The 21,328-nt window shown below is 53.8% G+C and overlaps 2 protein-coding genes and 1 pseudogene across 13 annotated transcripts; 2 read left to right on the forward strand and 1 right to left on the reverse strand.

Annotated features, from left to right (window-relative positions):
- Window positions 1–171: 171 nt before the first annotated feature.
- FDPS (farnesyl diphosphate synthase) lies at window positions 172–10,641 on the forward strand. Of its 4 annotated transcripts, XM_068540978.1 has the most exons (11): window positions 221–267; window positions 1,119–1,335; window positions 1,412–1,574; window positions 3,560–3,700; window positions 7,896–7,976; window positions 8,124–8,246; window positions 8,615–8,703; window positions 8,797–8,869; window positions 9,571–9,648; window positions 9,751–9,885; window positions 10,383–10,641. In XM_068540978.1, the coding sequence occupies exons 2-11, from the start codon at window positions 1,154–1,156 to the stop codon at window positions 10,581–10,583; spliced, it is 1,266 nt and encodes a 421-aa protein (XP_068397079.1). In that variant the 5' UTR covers window positions 221–267; window positions 1,119–1,153; the 3' UTR covers window positions 10,584–10,641. The 4 variants fall into 4 exon arrangements, with proteins under 4 accessions (XP_068397080.1, XP_068397082.1, XP_068397079.1 ...); XM_068540979.1 differs by lacking the exon at window positions 1,119–1,335 and having other exon boundaries at window positions 172–267; XM_068540981.1 differs by lacking the exon at window positions 1,119–1,335 and having other exon boundaries at window positions 192–267; window positions 1,433–1,574.
- A 181-nt stretch (window positions 10,642–10,822) lies between these two features.
- Window positions 10,823–11,494, reverse strand: LOC137761720 (putative uncharacterized protein RUSC1-AS1; annotated as a pseudogene).
- On the forward strand, window positions 10,927–20,263 carry RUSC1 (RUN and SH3 domain containing 1). Of its 9 annotated transcripts, none has more exons than XM_068540964.1 (11): window positions 10,927–10,993; window positions 11,687–13,136; window positions 13,413–13,823; window positions 14,869–14,967; window positions 15,138–15,220; window positions 15,339–15,513; window positions 15,590–15,695; window positions 15,888–15,934; window positions 16,619–17,168; window positions 17,887–18,015; window positions 19,532–20,263. In XM_068540964.1, exons 2-11 carry the CDS (start codon window positions 11,771–11,773, stop codon window positions 19,698–19,700), a joined length of 3,135 nt encoding a protein of 1,044 aa, XP_068397065.1. In that variant the 5' UTR covers window positions 10,927–10,993; window positions 11,687–11,770; the 3' UTR covers window positions 19,701–20,263. The 9 variants fall into 9 exon arrangements, with proteins under 9 accessions (XP_068397065.1, XP_068397067.1, XP_068397068.1 ...); XM_068540966.1 differs by having other exon boundaries at window positions 10,928–10,993; window positions 15,138–15,214; XM_068540967.1 differs by lacking the exon at window positions 13,413–13,823 and having other exon boundaries at window positions 10,931–10,993.
- The last annotated feature ends 1,065 nt before the right edge of the window (window positions 20,264–21,328 follow it).

Consider the following 21,328-nt stretch of genomic DNA (forward strand, 5'->3'; position numbering starts at 1 on the left):
CCATTGGCTGTTGGTTACAGGGCCTCATGCTCATACGAGGGGAAGCAGCCAATCAGTGTGTCTCGTCTCCGCCCAGCCAGCCAGCGCTAGATCGCGTGGTCTTTGTCCCTCCTATGGCATGTCGGGAATTGTAGTCTAATGAAGCACTTCTGCCTAGAGTGAAAGGAGATCGAGAACTACTGGTCCCAGGGAGCTGAGCGCCGAGCGGTCCGGCTTTTAGGAGTACCCAGCCAACAATCTGGAGCAGCAACTGGCGTCCAGGAACAGGTGAGAGAGGTAGAGGGCTGGCAGGGACTAGAAACTCGGCCTTACCTCTGTAGCGATACTTTAAGGCACAGGAGGTCCAGTCTGTTGTGTTAGAGTTCCCCCGTTTTGGGGGTTGGTGGGACCGACTGACACTGTGGATGTGCAGAAACTCCTGAACTCTGCCATGTGCTTTCCTGGAACCCCACAGGATAACTGCACCCTGCTTTGCTCTTCTGCTGCGAACCCTCCCCACCCACCCAGTGTTGCTCCGAGGCTGTCTGCGCAGTCCCAGGTCTGTGAGGCTCAGGACGCCCAGTCCCAGAGCCCCAGGCTACATGTCCATAGCACCCAGGGGTTCTGCTTTCACTTCTCTTCTTGAGGCATCTCAGAGCCTGCGCTCCCCTCTCCCCGCCTACCAGGGGAGACCTGTGTTCTAGATTTGGCACTGACACTCCCCAGTTACCTTCCTATCTCCTAGAGCCTCAGTTTGACCTCCATAAAATAGGGTGATTTAAGGGTCCTCCCAGCCCCCAGACCTGAGGTCCTTTACTCTGGACTCTTCTATCATGTGCTCCAGAACTTGGGGGAAGAAGCCAAGAGTGTAGCAATTCCAGAGGCTCCCTGGAGGAGGCGTTGACGGTTTCTCAACGGGATAAAGTTAGGTGGCATTAAGTTCTAGCCGTCTTATTTTAAGTGTGATCAGTTGAGTCTTGGTCACCCAGCCATACTTTTTGTTCCCTGCGTTTCTTTCTGTAAATGCCCTCAAGCTCAGCCCAGAAGAGAGTGGGGCATTCTGGGTATGGAGGTAAAAGGTTGGAGGGTGACCTGGGGAGCTGACAACGTGCATCTGCCTTTGGTGCTTGCTCCTGCAGGGAGTGCTCGATGCCCCCTCCCTGTGCCACCCCCCATGCTGCCCCTGTCCCGCTGGCTGAGACCTGTGGGTGTCTTCTTGCTGCCAGCCCCCTGCTGGGTGCCCCGGGAGAGGTGGCTGGGTTCCCTACGGCGGCCCTCCCTGGTGCATGGGTGCCCAGTCCTGGGGGCCTGGCACAGTGCCCGCTGCTGGTGCCAAGCGTGGACAGAGGAGCCTCGGTGAGTTTGGCGGGGTGAGGGGCCTTGGGGAGGGGAGCAGCTGATTAGGTTTCTGACTTGTCCTCCCTCTTGTCAGAGCATTTTACTCCTCCCTCAGAATGAATGGAGACCAGAAATTGGATGTTTATGCCCAAGAAAGGCAGGATTTCATCCAGCACTTCTCCCAGATTGTCAGGGTGCTGACTGAGGAGGACATTGGACACCCAGAGACAGGAGATGCTATTGCCCGACTCAAGGAGGTGAGGGGTTTACGACTTGAGAGAGTGAACCTTTGCACTCTCTATGCATGTGTGGGATCCAGCTCTGGCTTTTGACAGGTATGAGAGCAGGCTTTTATCTGAGTGACTCTGGGTCCACTCTGGAGGGGGTGGGGCCTGGGCAGGTATATTTAGTCAGCTGATCAATCCTGCTTTATGGTTCTGCTGAGCCAGCCAGACTGCTTTGTATGGGGGTGGAGGGCCTTGAACCTGGTAAGTCTTTAGTTTTGTTGAGAAAGGGAATTAGGTATCCAGAAATCATAAGGTGCTACCTTGGCAGGGACCTGGGAGGAAGCAGTCTGAAGTGGGCCTGAGTGAAGCTAGTGTATCATCGGAAACCCCTGCTCTAGAACAGGAGCTACTGCTGGGATACTTAAGTTGCCTAATTCTTTTATTCTTTTGGAGTATCTAGTAATTCTTTTTTTTTTTTTTTTTTAAACATCTTTATTGAAGTATAATTGCCTTACAATGGTGTGTTAGCTTCTGCTTTATAACAAAGTGAATCAGTTATACATATACAATATGTTCCCATTTCTCTTCCCTCTTGCATCTCCCTCCCTCCCACTAGTAATTCTTTTTGTAATGCTGTCTCATTTGTCTGAGGGGAACTAAGGAAAAGGAAGTCTGTCTACACTGGGATGGAGATTAAAAGGGAAGTCTTCCCAGTGAATTAGATCTGGTTGACAGCAGGGCAGCAGAAGGCACAGTGAGAAGCCCCAGCAGGAGGGGATGCCATTGGAGGAGTGGGGGGTAGGTTCCCCAACCTCGGTCCCCTCCAAGTTGTCCTCTGGCCAACTCTGTGGGTAGGGGGCTTGCCTTTAATAAAGTGAAAGAGGCTTTTCATTTGCAGATAGGTTGAACTGTGGGTTGGAGAAGGTGGCTGAGAAAGGAGGAATGGGCTGTGAAGGGGAAGTTAGGAGAATTGGGGATGGGGTGAAGGAGAGATGTGAGCACGCCAACCATTCCCATAGTGAAACCGCTAGGTGGTGTTTCTGGGGGCTCTGAGGAGCTCCAGTTCTTTATGTCTCAGTGCAGAAAGAATTCAGCAAGAGGCAAAGTGATAGAAAAGAAGTGATTTATTAGAATAGAACGCTTGTGAGGCTTACAAGCCGGTGGGTGAGAGGGTGCCGCACCCCAAGAACTTCATGGGCTACAGTTTTATAATCAAAGGAAAAGTGGGGAGGAGGACAAGACCGCCTTCTTCCTCATTCTTGAGTAGACGTCACGCTTTCATCATCACCTCCTCCTCCGGGTTGGGCAGGGGAGTTTTCTTGTCCCTACATGTTTAAGCCAGGACTGTCGTGGCACTATGGAACAATTATTTCAGGTCTCAGTACAATGAGGGTCTTTTACATTGAAATGTCGCCTTTCCATAAATTGTTTTTTGTGTGTGCAGAGAGCATGTTCTAGGGGTCATTAACTGACTGAACTCACTGGGCAGGATGTGGGCCTCATGCCACTATTGTTTTATTGTTTTGGGGCATGTCTCATGCTTCTGTTGCTGAGCAGGCCTGCTTGGTTTTGTGGTTAAGCAAACCTGCTTTCTTCGGTGATCATTAACTTACAGGGGTCTCCCATACTTTTTTTCTTTACTTACAGTCCTCTAGTGGGATTAATTATTTAATCACCTACTTTGTCCTTTTACTCTGTCCCTATCAGTAGCACGTACAGAGTTTTCGCCCAGTTCAAGCCCTGTCCTGGGTTTGGGTGCAGATTTTAATCTCCAGTATGGAGCCTTTAAGTGTACTGAAGAAGACAATGCAGAGAGAGCCTGGGGACTGGAGAACTTCTAGCTGTGCTCCAGGATTTGGGAAGAAGCCGAGAGAAAAGCAATTCCAGAGGCTGCCTGAAGGGGTTGAGGAGGATAAAGTTAGGTCTCGTGGTTGGAAGTGGGAAGGGGCAAGGAGAACTCTCAGAATAGCTGCTCTGTAGACCCTGATGCCTTGTCCCTCTGCCCTTGCCCCCAGGTCCTGGAGTACAATGCCATTGGAGGCAAGTACCATCGGGGTTTGACAGTGCTGGTAGCGTTCCGGGAGCTGGTGGAGCCCAGGAAGCAGGATGCTGATAGTCTCCGGCGGGCCCTGACCGTGGGCTGGTGTGTGGAACTGGTAAGAGGGAGGGGGAAGGGCAGGAGAAGACAAGGTTTACTTAGAGTGGGGGTACACTGGGTAGGATGGGGTGGGGCAAGGAGGGATGGGCCTGAAACTTGGTTTCTTGGTTGTTTGTGTTTCTGTGCCGCTAGTGTGCTGCAGCCAGACTCAGTGAATTACTCCAAGGGTTAACAAATGTGGGGAAAGTCTTTTGTCAGTAGGTACATATTTCACCTGTAGACTTGCTGTGGGCCAGGGCCTTGGAACTGGCCATAAAGTTGTCAACTCTTTCCTCTGAGCAGAGGACAGCCGCAGAAGTAAGCTAGTTCTTCTAGAAGGTTATTCTGTGGCAAAGATTGAAAACTGGAAGCCCATTGGTAGTTTTCGAAAATATTTTAAAATTAAGGTCCCTAAATCTAACAAAGAAGAGATTTCACATAAAACACCAGATTTCTAGCATTACTTGGAAAATTGCTAGATCTGGGTCTAGAGTCCTATGTAGCAACAGTTGGCTGAAGTTGAATTGAGGCCACTTTCCCAAGACAGGACATGTGTGGGTCTGTCTTTATCTTGCTCCAATCCCCACATCTTCCTGTCTCCAAGCTCACTTGGCCCTTGAAGGTGTATGGTTTGCTGGACTGGCCTAAAGTCTTCATTAGCGACAGGGGGACCAGGTTTGGGGGGGGGCGGTGCTAGGCCCTGAGGAGGGGGCCAGTGAGCCCAGGAGGGAAGACGCTCAGGGCTTGGCGAATGACAGGTGATTCTGGCCTGCGGAGAGGAGCAGCTGGCCCGAGGGAGGACGTGACGAGCTCAGAGTCGGCCACACCGCATTCTCGGTATGAGCAGATCTGGCAGAGCTGTCTGTCCTGCAGGTGTTGGAAATTCCAATCTGGAGCCTGTAAGAGAGATGGGGCTGGAGAATAGGGATTTGCCTCCAAGGAGGTAGAAGGACGATGGCCTCACTGAGGACGAGGCCCCTGGTGAAGGGCCCCTGGTGCCCTTCTAGGGATCGGGAGGGGCTGAGGAGCCCATAAACACAGAGGGCGGGCAAGGAGGGAAGGGCAGGAGGAGAGGGGCAGAGCTGTGGGGCGGAGGGAGGTGAGAGCGCGAGGGGCCAACAGCTCACCTGGTAGAATCGGTTGCTGTTAACCTCAGCCGCACTGGGTGCACCTGGGGGTGTTTTTCTCTTTTTCTTTTTTTTTCTTTTGGCCGTGCCATGCAGCTTGCGGGATCTTAGTTCCCTGACCAGGGATTGACCCCCAGGCCCTGGCAGTGAAAGCCCCGAGTCCTAACCACTGGACGACCAGGAAATTCCCATGTTTTCTTTTTTTAAAAAAATTAATTAATTAATTAATTTTTGGCTGCGTTGGGTCTTCGTTGCTGCGCGGGCTTTCTCTAGTTGTGGCGAGCGGGGGCTGCTCTTTGTTGCAGTGTGCGGGCTTCTCACTGCGGTGGCTTCTCTTTCTGCAGAGCACGGTCTCTAGGCGCACGGGCTTCAGTAGTTGTGGCACGTGGGCTCATGGGCTCACTAGTTGTGGCTCGCAGGCTCTAGAGCACAGGCTCAGTAGTTGTGGCGCACGGGCTTAGTTGCTCCGTGGCATGTGGGATCTTCCTGGACCAGGGCTCGAACCTGTGTCCCCTGCATTGGCAGGCGGATTCTTAACCACTGCACCACCAGGGAAGTCCCCCCCCCCCCCCACCCCCCGCCCCGTGTTTTCTTAAACGCAGCTGTACTGCTGTCACTTCCCCAAGATTCCATTTGAGCTGTCCACCATTGTTTTGGATGATTTTTGTTATAATTTCTGCTTCTATCTTCCTTTCACTTCTACCTCATCTCCTTCAACCTCTTATTTTTCTATTTCAGCATTTACTTCCTAAAAATGAGGACATTTGCCTATGTAACCACAATACTGTTATCACATCTTTGTCTGGGCTGCTATAACAAAATACCACAGACTGGGTAACTTATAAACAACAGAAGTTTATATCTCACAGCTCTGAAGGCTGGAAGGTCCAAGATCAAGGCACCAGCATGGTCGGCTGAGGGCTTTCTTCCTGGTTCATAGCCAGCATCTCCTTGCTATGTCCTCAGGTGGAAGGGGCAAGGGAGCTCTGCGGGGTCTCTTTCATAACGGCACTAATCCCTTTCACAAGGCTTCCACTCTCATGACCTAAGCACCTCCCAAAGGGTCCACCTTCTAATACCATCATCTTTGAAGGTTAGGATTTCAACATATGAATTTTGGTGGGGGACACATTCAGATCATAGCAACATCCAAGATATTTAACATTGGTACTAAAATATTATCTAATGTATATTCCATATTTAAATACTTGTAATTCCCCCCCAGTTGTCCACTATAGGTTTTTTCTTTCTTTTTTTTTTTTTTTAACATCTAGGATCCAAGCGGGAGTAATGTATTGCATTTGGTAGTTTTTCTCCAGTCTTTAGAATACTTCCTCTATCACAATTGACTTTTTTTGCAGTCCAGGCCAATTATTTGGTAGAGTATCTCACAATCCAGCCTGATTAATATCATGAGGAAATAATCAGGGTAAACATTTTGGTAAGGATGCTGCATAGGTAATGTGGTGTATTTCCCGTTACTTCCCACTATAGCACATACCTGGGAAGATGACTAAAAAAACTCAACCCGGTACTGTGGTACCATCCCTATAGATTTAAAGTTCTCCTAACAAATAGAAAGTGCAGTTGGGGGGCAGAGAAGATTGAGGGAGGCCACAGAATGAATGCCCTTTGGAGACAATCTTGGTTGAGTGGTGCTGGTTGAAACCAGATGGCCCTTGTAATCACTCAGGGGAGGCAGCGGACCTGTGGCTTCAGGGGAACAATGCCACTCCAAATAAACACATTGTAGATAAAACGTGTGCCCCCAGTGTGGAAAACCCAGGTCCCAACCCAGGGCGAAGTCAGAGGTCAAGATGCAGATGGATGCCTCCTTCCCCAGGGACTTTGCCTGGCACAAGAGCAGCAATCGCCATAACCCTTTCTGCACTGCCCACACATGAGCTGGTGGGTGGTGTTGGGCACTTCCTGTGAGCAATGCAGATCCACTAGAGCACATGCAGGGATCAGGGTTGGGTGGAGGTTTAAAAACTGTATCTTCAGGGAATTCCTGGCGGTCCAGTGGTTAGGACTCGGCGCTTTCACTGCTGAGGGCCCAGGTTCAGTCCCTGGTCAGGGAACTAAGATCCCGCAAGCCACGTGGTGCAGCCAAAAAAACCAGAGAAAACAAAAACCATGTCTTCAAAAGCTGTTTGAAGGAGCCGGAATGTGTAGCCTGACTGCAGGAAGCATCCTGGGGGACGTTACAGTGCTTCATTCTCTCATTTATTTCTTAGACAAACATTTATGACACACCCACTCTGGGACCATGCTGTGCTGGGCTCTGGGAATGCCAGGGGGACAAACACATTGCCCTGCCTCCAAGGAGTTCACAGTCCTGTGGGGAACCAGCACGTTTGGGTACCTTCAAGTAGGCTGGCACTCAGAAGAGTAAGCCCTTTGATGATGTTTAAGACCCATGGGTGAAAGTTACCAGAAGTCAGACTTCAGTTCCATCCTATTAGACCTGCGCTCCCAAATGAGCTCCCTGAGGTGGGGTTTTGTTCCTGGTCACTGGAGTAGGTAAGCAGAGTGCCCGGGGAGGACACAGGAACAGCCTTTTTTGTTCCAGAAGTCATGTAAAGTCAAATTGCCTGAAGAAATCTTACTTGAAGCATTCACTGAAGTTTTTGGCGAGAGAGTACAGTATATGAAGATGTTTCATCATCTCCCTGATACCAGGGATTGTCTAGGGCTGCTTGTCTGGAGATGTCAGAGATCTGTTGTGTCTCTTACTTTGAAAACAAGGGAGTTTTTGTCCCTTTTTATAGTTTGGAAGCCTGAGCCAAAGAAGTCATGTAACTTTCCAGAGTCCCACAGCACAGATGAAAAGTCCTTGGTGGACTTCCCTGGTGGTTCAGTGGTTAAGACTCTGCGCTCCCAGTGCAGGGGCACGGGTTCAGTCCCTGGTTGGCGAACTAAGATACCACATGCCACATAGTGTGGCAAAAAAAAAAAAGTCCTCGGCTTCCTCATCCTGACCTTCCTTCCCAGCTCAGTGATTCTCAAAAGCAGCAGCTCTGTTGCTGGTAGAAGGAACAGTAATAAGGAGCCCTGGGGCTCTTACTCCACTTTTCGTTCTCCTAGCTCCAAGCCTTCTTCGTGGTGTCAGACGACATCATGGATTCCTCCCTCACCCGACGGGGCCAGATCTGCTGGTATCAGAAGGTAAAGTGGGCGGGAAGGTAGCGGTGGGCATGGGAACAGGCCACAGGGAGATGGTCACGTGGAACCTATGGAGGTGTTCAGAGTTACAGGTTCTTGGTATGAGTCTAGGCCAAAGACTGATTGCTTGTTTTTCTGTGTCCTTGACAGCCAGGCATAGGTTTGGATGCAATCAATGATGCTTTCCTTCTGGAAGCATGTGTCTACCGCCTGCTGAAGTTCTACTGCCGGGAGCAGCCCTATTATATGAACCTGATCGAGCTCTTCCTGCAGGTGTGCTGCAGACCAGGGCTCAGTGCCCAGAGGCTGCCCACAGTAGCCTTGGCCTCTGTAGAGGACATTCTCGTCTAGCTTGTTTCGGGACAAAGGAGATACCTCGGTTTGCCTGGATGGGGAGATAATTGAGGAAGGGAATTGGGGAGGGTGGTGGTGGCGAGAGGGGCTTTTGTGTCTCTGTGACTGAGGAGTGGGAAGGGACTGTGTGTGTGACTGGATGGGCCTTGAGTCTTGGGCCCCTCTCTCCCTCCTGCTGTCTTTCTGACTGCCCAGGTGTCAACTGGTATGGGATGTAGGGCCCAAGATTTCAGGGTTCTCCGGCCCTGGAGAAAGCCCAGGTCATGGGCCATTTTCCTCTTCCTTAGAGTTCTTATCAGACTGAGATCGGACAGACCCTGGACCTCATCACGGCCCCCCAGGGCAATGTAGATCTTGGCAGATTCATTGAAAAGAGGTGAGGGACAATGGGAACCATATCTGGACAGTGAGGGAGGGCTGGGGCAGGGGCATTATCCTTCTGAGGAGTTTATCTTCTCCCTGTACTCAGGTACAAATCTATTGTCAAGTACAAGACGGCTTTCTACTCCTTTTACCTTCCTGTAGCTGCTGCTATGTATATGGTGAGTGAGCCTCCCCACCCTCGCTGCCCTGCTCATGTGGGCTTTTGGATAGGAGGCCACAGGGCAGACAACTTTGGACAATCTGGTGCCCCCACTGAATGGCTGTGTGATCTTGAGCAAGTTACTTAATCTCTCTGAGTCTGTTTCCTCAGCTGTAAGATGAGGATAAAAATCCCCACCCATGGGACTACTGTAAAAATTAACTGAGTGGCTAATATGAATGTGGATGGCCCATCAAGGGGGAACAATAAATCCTCCATCTGAGTACGGATAGGAGTGGGGAGGATATAATTCAGGCTGAGAGGGAGGAGACTGGATTCGGAGGCGGTCAGTGGGATTAACTGTCTATGCTGACCTTCTCCAAGTTTCCTTTTCATCCTGAAAGAATTTGGAAATGGCAAAAAGATTAGGAAGAAGGATCAGAGTGACTCAGGGACTGAGCCTTGTGAGAGAAGAGATAGTCTGAGGGCCTCCAGAATGGACTCACCTCTGCTATGACTCGCAGGAAGACCTAGCTAAAATAAGTGGGATAGGGGCTGGACCATCAGTAAGGACTTCCTAGATTAGGGAAGCCAGGGATGTCTGAAAGGAGAGGAGAGAAGATTTGGGGGCTGCACTGGGGCAAGACCTCGTGGAATGAAGCGGCCAGGAAGATGAAGGCACCTCTGGTGTATGGCTTGTTAATTCCCTTTTCACTGTAGGCGGGCATTGACGGGGAGAAGGAGCATGCCAATGCCAAGAAGATCCTGCTGGAGATGGGAGAGTTCTTTCAGATTCAGGTAGGAAGGCATGAGGCACTGGCAGAGAAAAGGCTCCAACTTTCCTCCTTCCCTGCCTTGGTGCCTCTTCATTCCTCCTTTTCTGCACCCGCCCCCACCCAGGATGATTACCTTGATCTCTTTGGGGATCCCAGTGTGACGGGCAAGATCGGCACTGACATCCAGGACAACAAGTGCAGCTGGCTGGTGGTTCAGTGTCTGCAACGGGCCTCTCCGGAACAGCGCCAGATCCTGCAGGTGCCTGAGAGAGGGCTGTGGATCCCTGAGCTGCTGAAAAAGGGGATAGAGCAGTGGTTCTTCAGTGGGGGTGATTTTGCACCCCCCCAGAGGACGTTTGGCAGTGTCGGGAGACATTTTTTTGTTGTCATAACTTGGTGTGTGTGCATGTACCACAGGTATCTCTAGTGCGTAGAGGCCAGAGATGCTGCCAGACATCTTACAACGCATACAGTAGCTTTCCACACAAAGTATTATCCAGTCCAAAATTTCAAATGTGCCAAGGGTTGAGAAACCCTGGGCTAGAGGAAACTGAGGCCTGAGCCACTGTCTGAGCATTTGGGATGGGGAGGGGGAGGTTCAAGATCTTAGATACTAAGAGACACTTGAAACTGGAGGCAGGAATGGAGTGAATGGCATTGGAGATGTTCTGGAATATCTGGATGGGGGGAGGAGAGTGGACCTGGAGGTGCTGGGGGGAGATTAATAAGCCCATTTTCCTGCCTCCAATCCTTCAGGAGAACTATGGGCAGAAGGAGGCCGAGAAGGTGGCCCGGGTAAAGGCGCTATACGAGGAGATGAATCTTCGGGCTGTGTTCACGCAGTACGAGGAGCACAGTTACAGCCGCATTATGGGTCTCATTGAGCAGTATGCTGCGCCCCTGCCCCCAGCCATCTTCCTGGGGCTAGCAAACAAGATCTACAAGCGGAAAAAGTGACTTAGAGACTGTGAATGTGGAGAGGGGAGGCTCTCAATAAATTGTTGTCTAACCTGTGGTTCTTCTGTTCCTGCTTGTGCCAGCCAGGGGCGCAGCTCTGTCCAGAATGGTCAGGGTCGGGGGCAGCTGCATGGAAGCGAGGACCTCGGGCCTTGGCTTCAGGACCCTCTTGGGAGTGAAAGCTTAGGACGCATCAAAAGCCATTGAGCCGGGCCTGGGTGGGTGACACAGGCAAGACGTCAAGCGCTGGGGGCTGGGTCTGAGCCACGCCACGCCCATGCGTGAAGGGGCGCGGCTGCGCAGCGCTGGCGGCCGGTTGTCCCAGCCCCCCTCCCCTCCAGTCTGTGCGGGCCGGGCGGGGACCCGAGCTGCGAAGGAGCAGACGCTGGAGCGGTTGCAGGAGGACCCTGGTGAGGATGGCTCGTCCTGTGGGTGTGGATGGCCGGATTGGGCACGCGGGGTGGGGCAAGAGAGGTTAGCGGTAAAAAATGAATAGAGAAGGGGTGGGGTGGTAGCTGGATGATAGAGACAAGTGCGGCGAGAATGGATAGACGCGCTGGTTTTCGGAGCAGGGTGAACGTGCACCGTGGCTGGAGGCCGGAGCTCGGGGTCTGTGCCGGCTGGCCTGCCAGGCGGAGTTGACATGATGACGGCTGCTCCGTCCTTTCCCCCACGCCCGCCCCTTTCCTGCATCAACCAGCCAGACGAGCCTCCCCACCACCCAAATTCAGAGCATCTGGGCGGGGCGTCCCTTGACCCCTTCCCTTGGGAGTGAGGGGCAGGCTGGGGAGCAGGGCCAGATTGCAGCAGAGAGGACCCGGAGTCCATTCTGGGCCCCGTTCTTTTACAAGCCCCCGCACCTCCAAGGAGATCGAGAGCGCAGCCGCATGCTCTGACCCTCCCCGCCCCATTCCCGGGGGGTTACATTCGACTCCACCTGCAAACACTGCAGCGGAAACTAATGGCCAGTCGATGTCTATTTGCATCTCATTTAAATATTGTCCAAGGCGCCTTTCCAGGCCTGCCCCAGCCGTCAGTCACCTCCGTGTCCTTCCCGCGGCCCGCTCCCTCACTGGCTGGGTTTCACCATCCCTGTCTTCTAGGGCTGCAGCTGCGGTTGCCAGGTAGGTGGATGTGAGAGGCCTGCTCCTCCTCATTCTCGAGGCCACCCCGTCGACGCTGGCACCATGCTGTCCCCTCAGAGGGCTTTACTCTGCAACCTCAACCACATCCACCTCCAGCATGTCTCTCTGGGCCTGCACTTGTCCCGCCGTCCGGAGCTTCGGGAGGGGCCCTTGAGCACATCCCCTCCCCCAGGGGACACTGGGGGCAAGGAGAGCCAGGGCCCCTGCAGCGGGACCTTGGTGGACGCCAATTCCAACAGCCCAGCCGTTCCCTGCCGATGTTGCCAGGAGCATGGGCCAGGCCTAGAAAACCGGCAGGACCCAGCACAGGACGAAGAGGGGGTTGCCTCTCCCTCGGACCCAGCTTGCTCCTCCTCTCTCAGCTCCTGCTCAGATCTTAGCCCTGATGAGTCCCCCATCTCGGTCTACTCCAGGGACCTCCCTGGCAATGAGGATGTCCACCCTCAGCCCAGCATCATTCCTCTGGAGCAAGGCTCCCCACTGCCTTCTGCAGGTCCAGGCGCCTGCTCCCCAGACAGCTTTTGTTGCTCTCCTGATTCCTGCTCTGAAGCTTCCTCTCCACCTGGCCCTGGCCTGGACTCCAACTGCAATGCCCTGACCACCTGCCAGGACCTGCCTTCCCCAGGACTAGAGGAAGAGGATGAGGCTGAGGAGCAGGACCTCCCTACCTCTGACCTCCTAGAGGCTGATGATGGGAAAATCGATGCTGGGAAAACCGAACCCAGTTGGAAAATCAACCCCATCTGGAAAATTGACAAAGAGGAAACTGAAGCTGGCTGGAAAATCACTGAGAACAATAACTCTGATTGGAAAGTAAATGGGAATTCTAACTCTAGCTGGAAAACTGAACCTGGAAAGTTCGACTCCGGTTGGAAGACCAATACAGGAATAACTGATACTGGCTCCAAAACAGATGCAGGGAAAACTGATGGGGGATGGAGAAGTGACGTCATCAAGGAGCCAGTGCCCCATCGGACAATCACATCCTTCCACGAGCTGGCCCAGAAGCGCAAGCGGGGCCCAGGGCTGCCCCTCGTGCCGCAGGCCAAGAAAGACCGCAGTGACTGGCTCATCGTCTTCTCGCCAGACACCGAGCTGCCCCCCACGGGGTCGCTCGGTGGCTCCCCGGCGCCTCCCCGGGAAGTCACCACCTTCAAGGAACTCAGGTCCCGAAGCCGGGCCCCGCCCCCGCCAGTCCCGCCCCGAGACCCCCCAGCTGGCTGGGCCTTGGTCCCGCCCCGGCCCACACCTCCACCCGTCCCTCCCCGGAGGAAGAAGAACCGACCTGGGCTGCAGCCCATAGTAGAGGGGCAGCCCGAAGAGGGCAGGGCGGGGAGCCCAGCTGCTGGTGAGGAGGCCCCAGCCGCAAAGGAGCCGGAGGAGCCAGGCCCGCAGGCCGGCGTTGAGGGTAAGAGGCCACAGGAGGTAGCGAGAGGAGGGCTGGGCTTTGGCCTCGCCACACCTCCAAAGCTTCCAACCCGACCCCCTGTCTCCCCTCCATTCTGTGTCACCCATCCTTCCCGTCCCCTTCTACCAGGGAGCGCTCAGGGAAAGGGAAACTGGGTGGGTCCTTGGGTTACGGGACTAACTCTTTGCTCCCTCTTTCTCCCGCCCCTCCTTGCCTGGCTGCCCATCCCGCTGGCCTCCTTCCCCTCCGCACCTGCCCCGCCAATCCCGCCTGCAGCCGGTCCCCTCCTGCTCCCTCGGCCTCTGGTTTTCCGGTTCTCGGCTGACGGGCGCCCCCTGTTGGAGGGTGGGGGCGCGGCCGCAGCTGGGTCTCTGCTCCTGGCGCCTCTGGCCGGCTGGCCCGGCGCTGGGCTGCGGCTACTGGGGGCGCCGAGTCCCCCAGAGGAGCAGCTGCTGCCTGTCCGCCTGTCCCCGGTGGGGGCCTATTCGCCTCCGGCTAGGGGGGACCTGCCTTGCCTGGCCAGCCCTGAGCTGGCACTGCTGCTGTCCCCGCTCTTTCCCAGAAGTAGCACCTTCCCCGCCGCGGCTTCCCCACTCCGCCAGGTACCCGCCCCCCCGCTGCCACGGCCACCTCGTCCGCCGAAGGCCCCTCGCTGGACCAGGAGCCCACCGCCTCCTCCCAGGCTACGTAAGACGGACCCGGGCCAGCCCCGCGGGCCACGCCTCAGGCGGGGCTGCCCCGCCCACTCCAAAGCCCCACCCATCCTCGCCCAGACCGATTTTTCAGTTTTTTTCCGGGGTTACCCGTCTGGGTCCTGCCCTTCAACCTGGGCGGATTCTAAGTTCATTGGTACTGCGGAGTCTGGCCCTGCTGGCTCCCTGTGCTGGGCGAAGGTTGCTGCTTTCGCGGCTGCGTGGCCCGGCCACTCTCCCTCGAGGCCCGGGCATAGTGGATACGGGCTTAGCAGGCTTCCATGCGTTTAAGGGGGTCCCAGCAAGTCCATTGGTAAGGACCTTGGGTCACACCCTCTGTGGAATTCCCTGGCCAGTGCAGTTCGAGCCTGATCCCCACCTTGTTCGGGAAGGGTAGAGGGTGAAGTTCGCTGAGCTCATTGGCCGAAGGGGTTCTGGTCACTCCTTCTCCATGGGGCCAGCCCCACGTGGGCTGCAGCGGGCGCCCTCCTCCGAGATGCTGGCGCAGGACCCCGGTTTCCCCTTTCCGGCGCCTTCCAGCCTCCCAATCCTTGGGTCTCCTCTCCCCCTGTCTCTCCTCCCTTTCCCGTCTGTCTGTCTTTCCATTGGCCCAGGCTCCCCACGTGCTCCTTGGGTCCCTGCGGACCTGACGAGGGCCCCAGGCGGCGGGCACAAGGCTGCCCCTCCCTTCCCTCGGCCTGTCATCTCCCGCCTTACAGGCCCCAGCCTGGCAGGCGGGAGGTGAGCGCGGCTGCCCCACGTCGGGACTTCCGGGATCGAGGAGGTGGGAGCTGGGCCGTGAGGAAGGGAAATAGGAACCGGGAAGTGGGGAGCAGGAGGTCAGTGCTGAGATATGTGTAGGATTTCACTCTGGGAGCCCGGGTTGAGCTGCCCTATGCTCCACCCAGCCCTGTGCTCCCTTTCCCAAGACTTCAAGGGCAGGAATGCTGCAGACCCGCAGGAGATGACCTGTGCGGAAGCCTGGAGTCCTTGGGGTAACCCCTGGTAAGTGTCACTGCCTTCTTCTTCCCTTACCCCAGTCCGTAGTTCCTGGTCGTTCACCGGCGTCCCCCGGGACCAGCGACTGTGGATGGCAGAAGCCCAGAGTGGGACTGGCCAGCTGCAGGAGCAGAAAAAAGGTAGGACACCCTGACTTTTGACCCTTGGCTTGGGAATCAACTTCCCCTCGCTTAGGCCTTCCTCTCTCAGGGTCAAATTGTGTAAACCGGGCTCTCCAAGTCCCTTGGGGTTTGCCTAGGGAGAGACAGGGGGCTTTGACGCTTCTTCCTTTCCCTGGCCCCCAACCCAGGTCTCCTGATAGCCGTCAGCGCTTCAGTGGATAAAATCATCTCGCACTTTGGGGCCGCCCGGAACTTAGTGCAGAAGGTGAAGGTGCCTGTGGGAAGGGCGTTGGGGTTGAGGAGGTGAATGTAGCTCTGAGGCGCAGGAACAGTCGGCAGGGAGAAGGCTGGAGGTATCTCTGGACCCATGCCCATTGCACTGCCTCCAGGCCCAGTTGGGGGATAGCCGTCTGAGCCCAGATGTGGGGCACCTCGTGCTGACCACCCTTTGTCCGGCCCTCCATGCCCTGGTGGCCGACGGGCTGAAGCCTTTCCGGAAAGACCTCATCACTGGGCAGCGCCGGAGCAGCCCCTGGAGCGTGGTGGAGGCATCTGTGAAGCCAGGTGAAGGGGGGAGAGTGTGGGGCTGGGCGGGCGGGGGCAGGGACTGGGCCTGGCTGACTGCGCCCCGTGTCCTCAGGCTCCAGCGCCCGTTCCCTGGGAACCCTGTATGGCCAGGTGAGCCGTCTAGCCCTGCTAAGAAGCAGCCGTAGCCGCTTCCACGCCTTCATCCTGGGCCTCCTCAAGTGAGTGGCCTTCTTTCTGGCATCCCTCCCACGGCCTGGGGACGACAGGAGTGTCATGGGTGGGACACATGGTGGGTGCCCCATGTCCCCAGAGAAGGCCTGCCCTCTTCCAATCTCATCTCCCATCCTCCACCCACAGGGGGCTGGAGTCCTCCACCTCCTTGAACTTCTGTTCCCTCCTCTCTCCCCCAGCACTAAGCAGTTGGAGCTGTGGTTTTCCAGTCTCCAGGAAGATGCAGGTCAGAGGCTCAGATGGGAGAGGATGGGGGTGCTAGGCTGGGGCCGGTGGGGGAAGGGATCTCTTCTGTTGGTTCCCCGTGGTGCCAGATCTTACTACTCTCCTGCTTAAAACTCTTTCAAGGAGTCTTATTGTCCATAGGAGGAACGACCCAAATCCTCACTGTAACCTCCAAAGTCTTGGTTATCTGGCCTCTGCCTTCTTCTGCTCGCTGCTTTCAGGTCTGGGGCTTTCCCTGGTCCTGTGACAGTCTTCCTTTCCTGTTCTTCCTGCCCCAGGGCCCTATTTTTACTGTCCCTCCACCTAGAATAGGGCTTCCTGCCCCTCCTGCCTCCTCATTAACTTTCATTTATCCTTTGGGTCCTTCTTCAGCGAGGCTCCACCCCCACCTCAGACTAGGCTTACTCGCCCCCACTCCCCACCCCGCCCGCCCATTTTGCTCCCATGGCTCTCAAGTCCTCCTTTTCGTTATATATTTGTCACCACACGTTCTACGTGCGTCTCCCTCTCTAGGCCATGGTTCCACACAGGCGGGGACGTGGCAGCTCTGCACCCCTCCGTGTCCCCCTCTCTCTGCCCCAGTGTCCAGCATAGGAAGAGGCCTGGGAGGATGTTTGCTGATTGGTGGGCTGATGCTCTGGACTAGGCCCAGAGCAGGGGCTGATGTTAGCCTGTTCTTTCCCAGGCCTGCTGTCCCTCCTGTACCTGCCCACCGGCTTCTTCTCCCTGGCCCGGGGCGGCTGCCCCTCCTTGTCCACGGAGCTGCTGCTCCTGCTGCAGCCGTTGTCGGTGCTCACCTTCCACCTGGACCTGCTTTTTGAGCACCACCACCACCTGCCCCTGGGCCTGCCTCAGGCCCCTGACCCCCCAGGCTCGCCTCCAGCCCTGCAGCAGACTGTGCAAGCCATGCTGCACTGGGGGGGTCGGCTGGCCCAGAGCCTCCGGGGGGCTTCTGGGGAGACCCCTCCAGGCCCTTCAGCCCCCTCAAGCCCTCCTACCCCAGGTAGTTGGTGGGAGCAGCTGACCCAGGCTTCCCGGGTCTACGCCTCTGGCGGCACCGAGGGCTCCCCTCTTCCCCGGTGGGGATCGAGGCATCACAGGACTGCAACTGAGGTCACACAGGAGAGGTCCCTGCCGGCAGAGGAAGCTGCACCAGGCAGAGGCGTATGGCTGGGGAGACTGTTTGGAGTGCCTGGGGGCCTCACAGAAACTGAGAGTGGAGCCCCAAAGTCCAGGTAATGGGGTCCCTGGTCCTCTCCATGACCTCTGACCTCTCAGAGCCCTCAGTCACCCCAATTTGTTTTTTTTTTTTTGGCCGCGCCACGCGGGTTGTGGGATCTTAGTTCTTGGACCAGGGATTGAGAACCCGGGCCCCAGCAGTGAAAGTGCCGAGTCCTAACCACTGGACCGCCAGGGAACTCCCTCAGTCACCCCAATTTGAAACTCGGTAGGGATCCTTTAGGTCAGAGGTTGACAGTCTGGCTTTTCTATAGCCCTGAAATAAAAATGGTTATATTCTTAAGTCATTAAGTTTTAACAGTTATGTAAATACCTGCATAATATTGTCCATTTTGCCTCCTGGCCCTCAAAGCCAAGAATACTTTCTGGCCCTTTAGAAAAAAAAAAAAATTGCCAACTCCTGCTCTAGGTTTTGACCATTGGTAGCTCTTTAATGGCTTCAGGTACTCTCTAGTGACCCTCTGGATCTAAGCCTGCTGGTTCCATAGGTCCCTTTGTGGTTTTTGGTGTTGTAGACGTTCGTTGTCACCTCCCTAGTCACCCTAAAGGTAACTGTCCCACAACTGCCACTCTGCCGTCAGCAGTGACCAACTCCTGACCTCTTTTGAACCACAGTTGCGTCCCTCAGCCTCTTCCTCCCTCCAAAGTCCTGGGTACTTGGGTTCTTTTTATGGAGGTGGGGTGACCTCTGTGACCCTGCATCCTTTCCTCCAGGAGACCATCCAGCTGGCTGTCCCCGACAGTGAGTGTGTTGGCTCTGGTGAAGCGGGGGGCACCTCCCGAGACTCCCTCTTCTCCTAAGGAACTTGAGGTCTCGGCACCCAGCACAGCGCAGACCCACAGGTAAGGAGGGTCGGGGAGAAAGCGGTGTGCGTGTTATACCTATGTGTTTCTCTGTCTTCACAGAGTGGATGGGAGGCGGTGTAAACGGCCTTGGGCTGTAAAGTCAGGCAGTGCTTGGTTTGCGTTGCATCTTTGCTATTTATTATTGGTGAGACACTAATTTCTCTGAACCTTAGTTTCTTTCTCTGTAAAAAGAGGATAATTTATACTTTTGTTATGGTTGTCCTGAAGACTAAACGTGATTTTATTCAATATAAAAGCATTTGGCACACAGAAGGTGCCCAGTTAGTGGTAACTTTTATTACTGTATGTGTATACGAACGCACACGTGTGTCCACTGTGGCACTGTTCTTCTCTTTAGTGGGGTCTTCTAATTTGGTATGAGGGGCTGCGTTGACTTTAGGGTCTGGCTTCGGTTCTCTCAATCCATTGAATTAGGCTTCTTGATTTTCCATTCAAGTACTTTTCAAGTACTTACTATGTGCTTAGCATTATGCTGGGGGAGGGAATGCAAAGGAAAACCTGTTGGAGTCCCTGCCCACAAGGAGCTTGTATTCCAGTGGGGATACCAGTGAATAAATGAGCATTTACAATTCTGTGTGGGTAAGACTCTAGGAAAGGAAGACTGAGTCCTGTGGAGCCATAGAGACAGGGCTTCTTCCCCAGGTCTGGGGACTCAGAGAAGGCCTAGTGATGGTGTGGGGTGTGCATCTGAAGGAACAGGATGCAAAGGTGGAGAAGCCCAGGTGTGGTAAGTGAGGAACTATGAGTACATGAGTAGTTGTGGCTGGAGTGGAGGATGCTGGCAGCGGTGTTAGGGAGGTTGATGGCTTCAGTAGGCCAGCTAAGAAACCTGGACATCACTCCAAGGCAGTGGGAGCCATTGAAGGGTCTTAAGCCTGGTGATGATAGGCTTGCTTGTTTTAAGTTTTAGACTTAAACAGCTCTCTGCTGTTTGGAGAATGGAGCTGGAGAGGGTTGTCAAGATTCAGGCACACCAGTTAGATCATATGCCAGCGGTCCAGAGAAAAAGTATAGAGGCCTAAATGAGGACAATGGCAGTGGGGCTGAAAAGAAAGATAAATGGAGTGGTGGGAGATACAAACACCAAACAGGTTTTGGTGATCGATTGGATGTAAAGACTGAGACAGCCTGGTTTTTGCCAGGAGCAACTGGGTGGAAGGTGATGCCATCTACCACTATGGGGGACACAAGGGGACGGGTTTGGAGGGTTAAGATGAGTCATTTAGTTTGCATATGTTGAATTTGAATCACCAGAGAAGTGCAAATTGCGTCAAATAAGCAGCTAAAGAGTGGGTTTGGAGCTCAGGAGAGGGCTGGGGCCCCAAATAGAATCAACATGTTGATAGATGGTCCCCATGTCTCTTCCAGAGCCCAACTGATGTTTACTGAGCTGAACCAACAGGGACATACCATACAGTGGGAAGGCGAGGCTGGGGACAGCTGGGCACCCCTGCCTCACTTCATCCCAGCATCTCCCTCTGGCTCCTCACAGGGCAGTTCGAGCTCTCTGTGACCACAATGCTGCAGGACCTGACCAGCTGAGCTTCCGGCATGGGGAAGTGCTGCGTGTCATCGCCACTGTGGATGAGGACTGGCTCCGCTGTGGGAAGGATGGAGTGGAGGGGCTGGTGCCTGTGGGGTACACCTCTCTTGTTCTCTAGGCCTAGGACCTTTTCCTTTCCTGCACCTCTCTCCCTCCTGTCACCTGGGAATGGAATGGCCTGTGAACACTCCCCCATGTAAACTGATCATCCCCGAAGTACTTTCCCTGTCTGCAAAATGACACTTTCCTCCCACATCCATTTCTGCTAACATGTAAAATAAACTTTCCTCCTTCCCTCCCATACCCATCTATAAGGTGAAATCTGCTCTTCTTCCAAATGTATAAAAAGGCATTTCCCTCCATGCAATCTCTTTCCTCTTTCCAATCTGCAGAAGGGAATAGCTCCCTATCTGCAAAATGGAAATCTAGACCCCCTCTATCTTCTTCATCTGTAAGTGGACTGTGCCAGTATAGTACATGCCTCAGTTTCCAAGACTAGAAGGGCCGCTCGGCTTCTTCCTGTGTATGGAAACTTTCCTCACTTCACCCATCCCACGTTGCCTGTATTTATGATATACTCATGCTGTACTAGGTGCTGAAGTCTGGACACCCCTGGCGGGTGGGCCTGTGGTGTTGGTCTGCCTTCTTCTTCCTTTGTCCCAATAAAGAGTGGGAGTTGAATGTGTCTGTCACTGTCGGTTTCAGGACATAGGCTAGGGGGGAGGGGGGAGGCCATGTTATGGGGAGCCCAAGGGAGATGCTTCCTTCCTAGCCCAGGTCCAGTTCTTTCTGTTCCCTTAGGAATGGTGAAGTAGCCCCCGATTGGTGCCTGACTTGCAGGAAGTGCCTCTCTAGCCTGAGACTTGATTGCTTTGCTTGGTGAGACTGATATGGTAAGAGCCTGAGGAGATATGGGAGAGTTGGGAAGACTTAGTCCATGAAATTGTACTTATCAGATTCCTATCTGAGGTGATGGGAAGGATTAAAAGGTTTTAAGAAGGGACACATTTTTTTCTATTTAATATCATCACCATTCTGTGGTGCTATAATTTTAGGAAGCATAATAACTTGACATCTATTACTTTGTTAGGAGTTAATGAGTTTCAGGCTTTTGAAATGAGAATAGCTAAATGCTCTAGAGCTTGGAGGATGGGGCTGGAAATCACTGTAAATGATTGCCTAGAGGAGAATCACTAAAAGGTTAGAAGAATAGAAAGCTATAATTATAACCAGGCAACAGGAAAGTTAGGGAGAAGCTGAGAACTATGAGGTGAAACGGAGGAAAGAAATTTTAAGTTTTCCTTCATCTTTGGGAACTTGGTTAAGAGCACAATGGGCTGGTGTTAGGAGAAAGGACTTGAGGAAATAAAAATCTTAGATCCGAAGCTTTGGAAATACTCAGGGGCAGGGTTGGTTAGAATCAGATGTCTCATACTTTTGCCATTTTCTAAGATTTAATGCTCCCCATTCGTGGCCAATTTATGTTATTCATCTGCTCCTTGCTTTAATTTTGCTTTTTGTGTTTGGCGGCCCTCTCAGTTTGGACCTCAGTTTGCATTTCAGGTGTTTTCTAGGGTGATGTTTTTCAAACTGGATATTCTGAGAGCCTCTGGGAATTCATAGTTAATATTCTTAAGAGCGGGAGTACTCAAGTTTATGATGCTTCTTCAATTGCAAATTACTACTGCAAAAGAAGTTTTAATTTATAAAAGAGTAGATATAAAAGATGACTTTGGGACCAATATT

This window comes from Eschrichtius robustus, chromosome 3 (genome assembly GCF_028021215.1).
Source record: "Eschrichtius robustus isolate mEscRob2 chromosome 3, mEscRob2.pri, whole genome shotgun sequence".
Taxonomy (NCBI): Eukaryota; Metazoa; Chordata; class Mammalia; order Artiodactyla; family Eschrichtiidae; genus Eschrichtius; species Eschrichtius robustus.

Excerpts from the sequence above, each read along its gene's own strand:
- RUSC1 (XM_068540964.1), top strand. The coding sequence starts at position 11,771 with ATGCTGTCCCCTCAGAGGGCTTTACTCTGCAACCTCAACCACATCCAC. Across the intron at positions 14,968-15,137 it reads GCTGCAGGAGCAGAAAAAAG|GTCTCCTGATAGCCGTCAGC; the intron begins GTAGGACACCCT and ends CCCCCAACCCAG. Across the intron at positions 15,935-16,618 it reads CAGTCTCCAGGAAGATGCAG|GCCTGCTGTCCCTCCTGTAC; the intron begins GTCAGAGGCTCA and ends GTTCTTTCCCAG.
- FDPS (XM_068540977.1), top strand. The coding sequence starts at position 1,046 with ATGGAGGTAAAAGGTTGGAGGGTGACCTGGGGAGCTGACAACGTGCAT. Across the intron at positions 8,704-8,796 it reads GGCAGATTCATTGAAAAGAG|GTACAAATCTATTGTCAAGT; the intron begins GTGAGGGACAAT and ends CCCTGTACTCAG. Across the intron at positions 9,886-10,382 it reads AACAGCGCCAGATCCTGCAG|GAGAACTATGGGCAGAAGGA; the intron begins GTGCCTGAGAGA and ends CCAATCCTTCAG.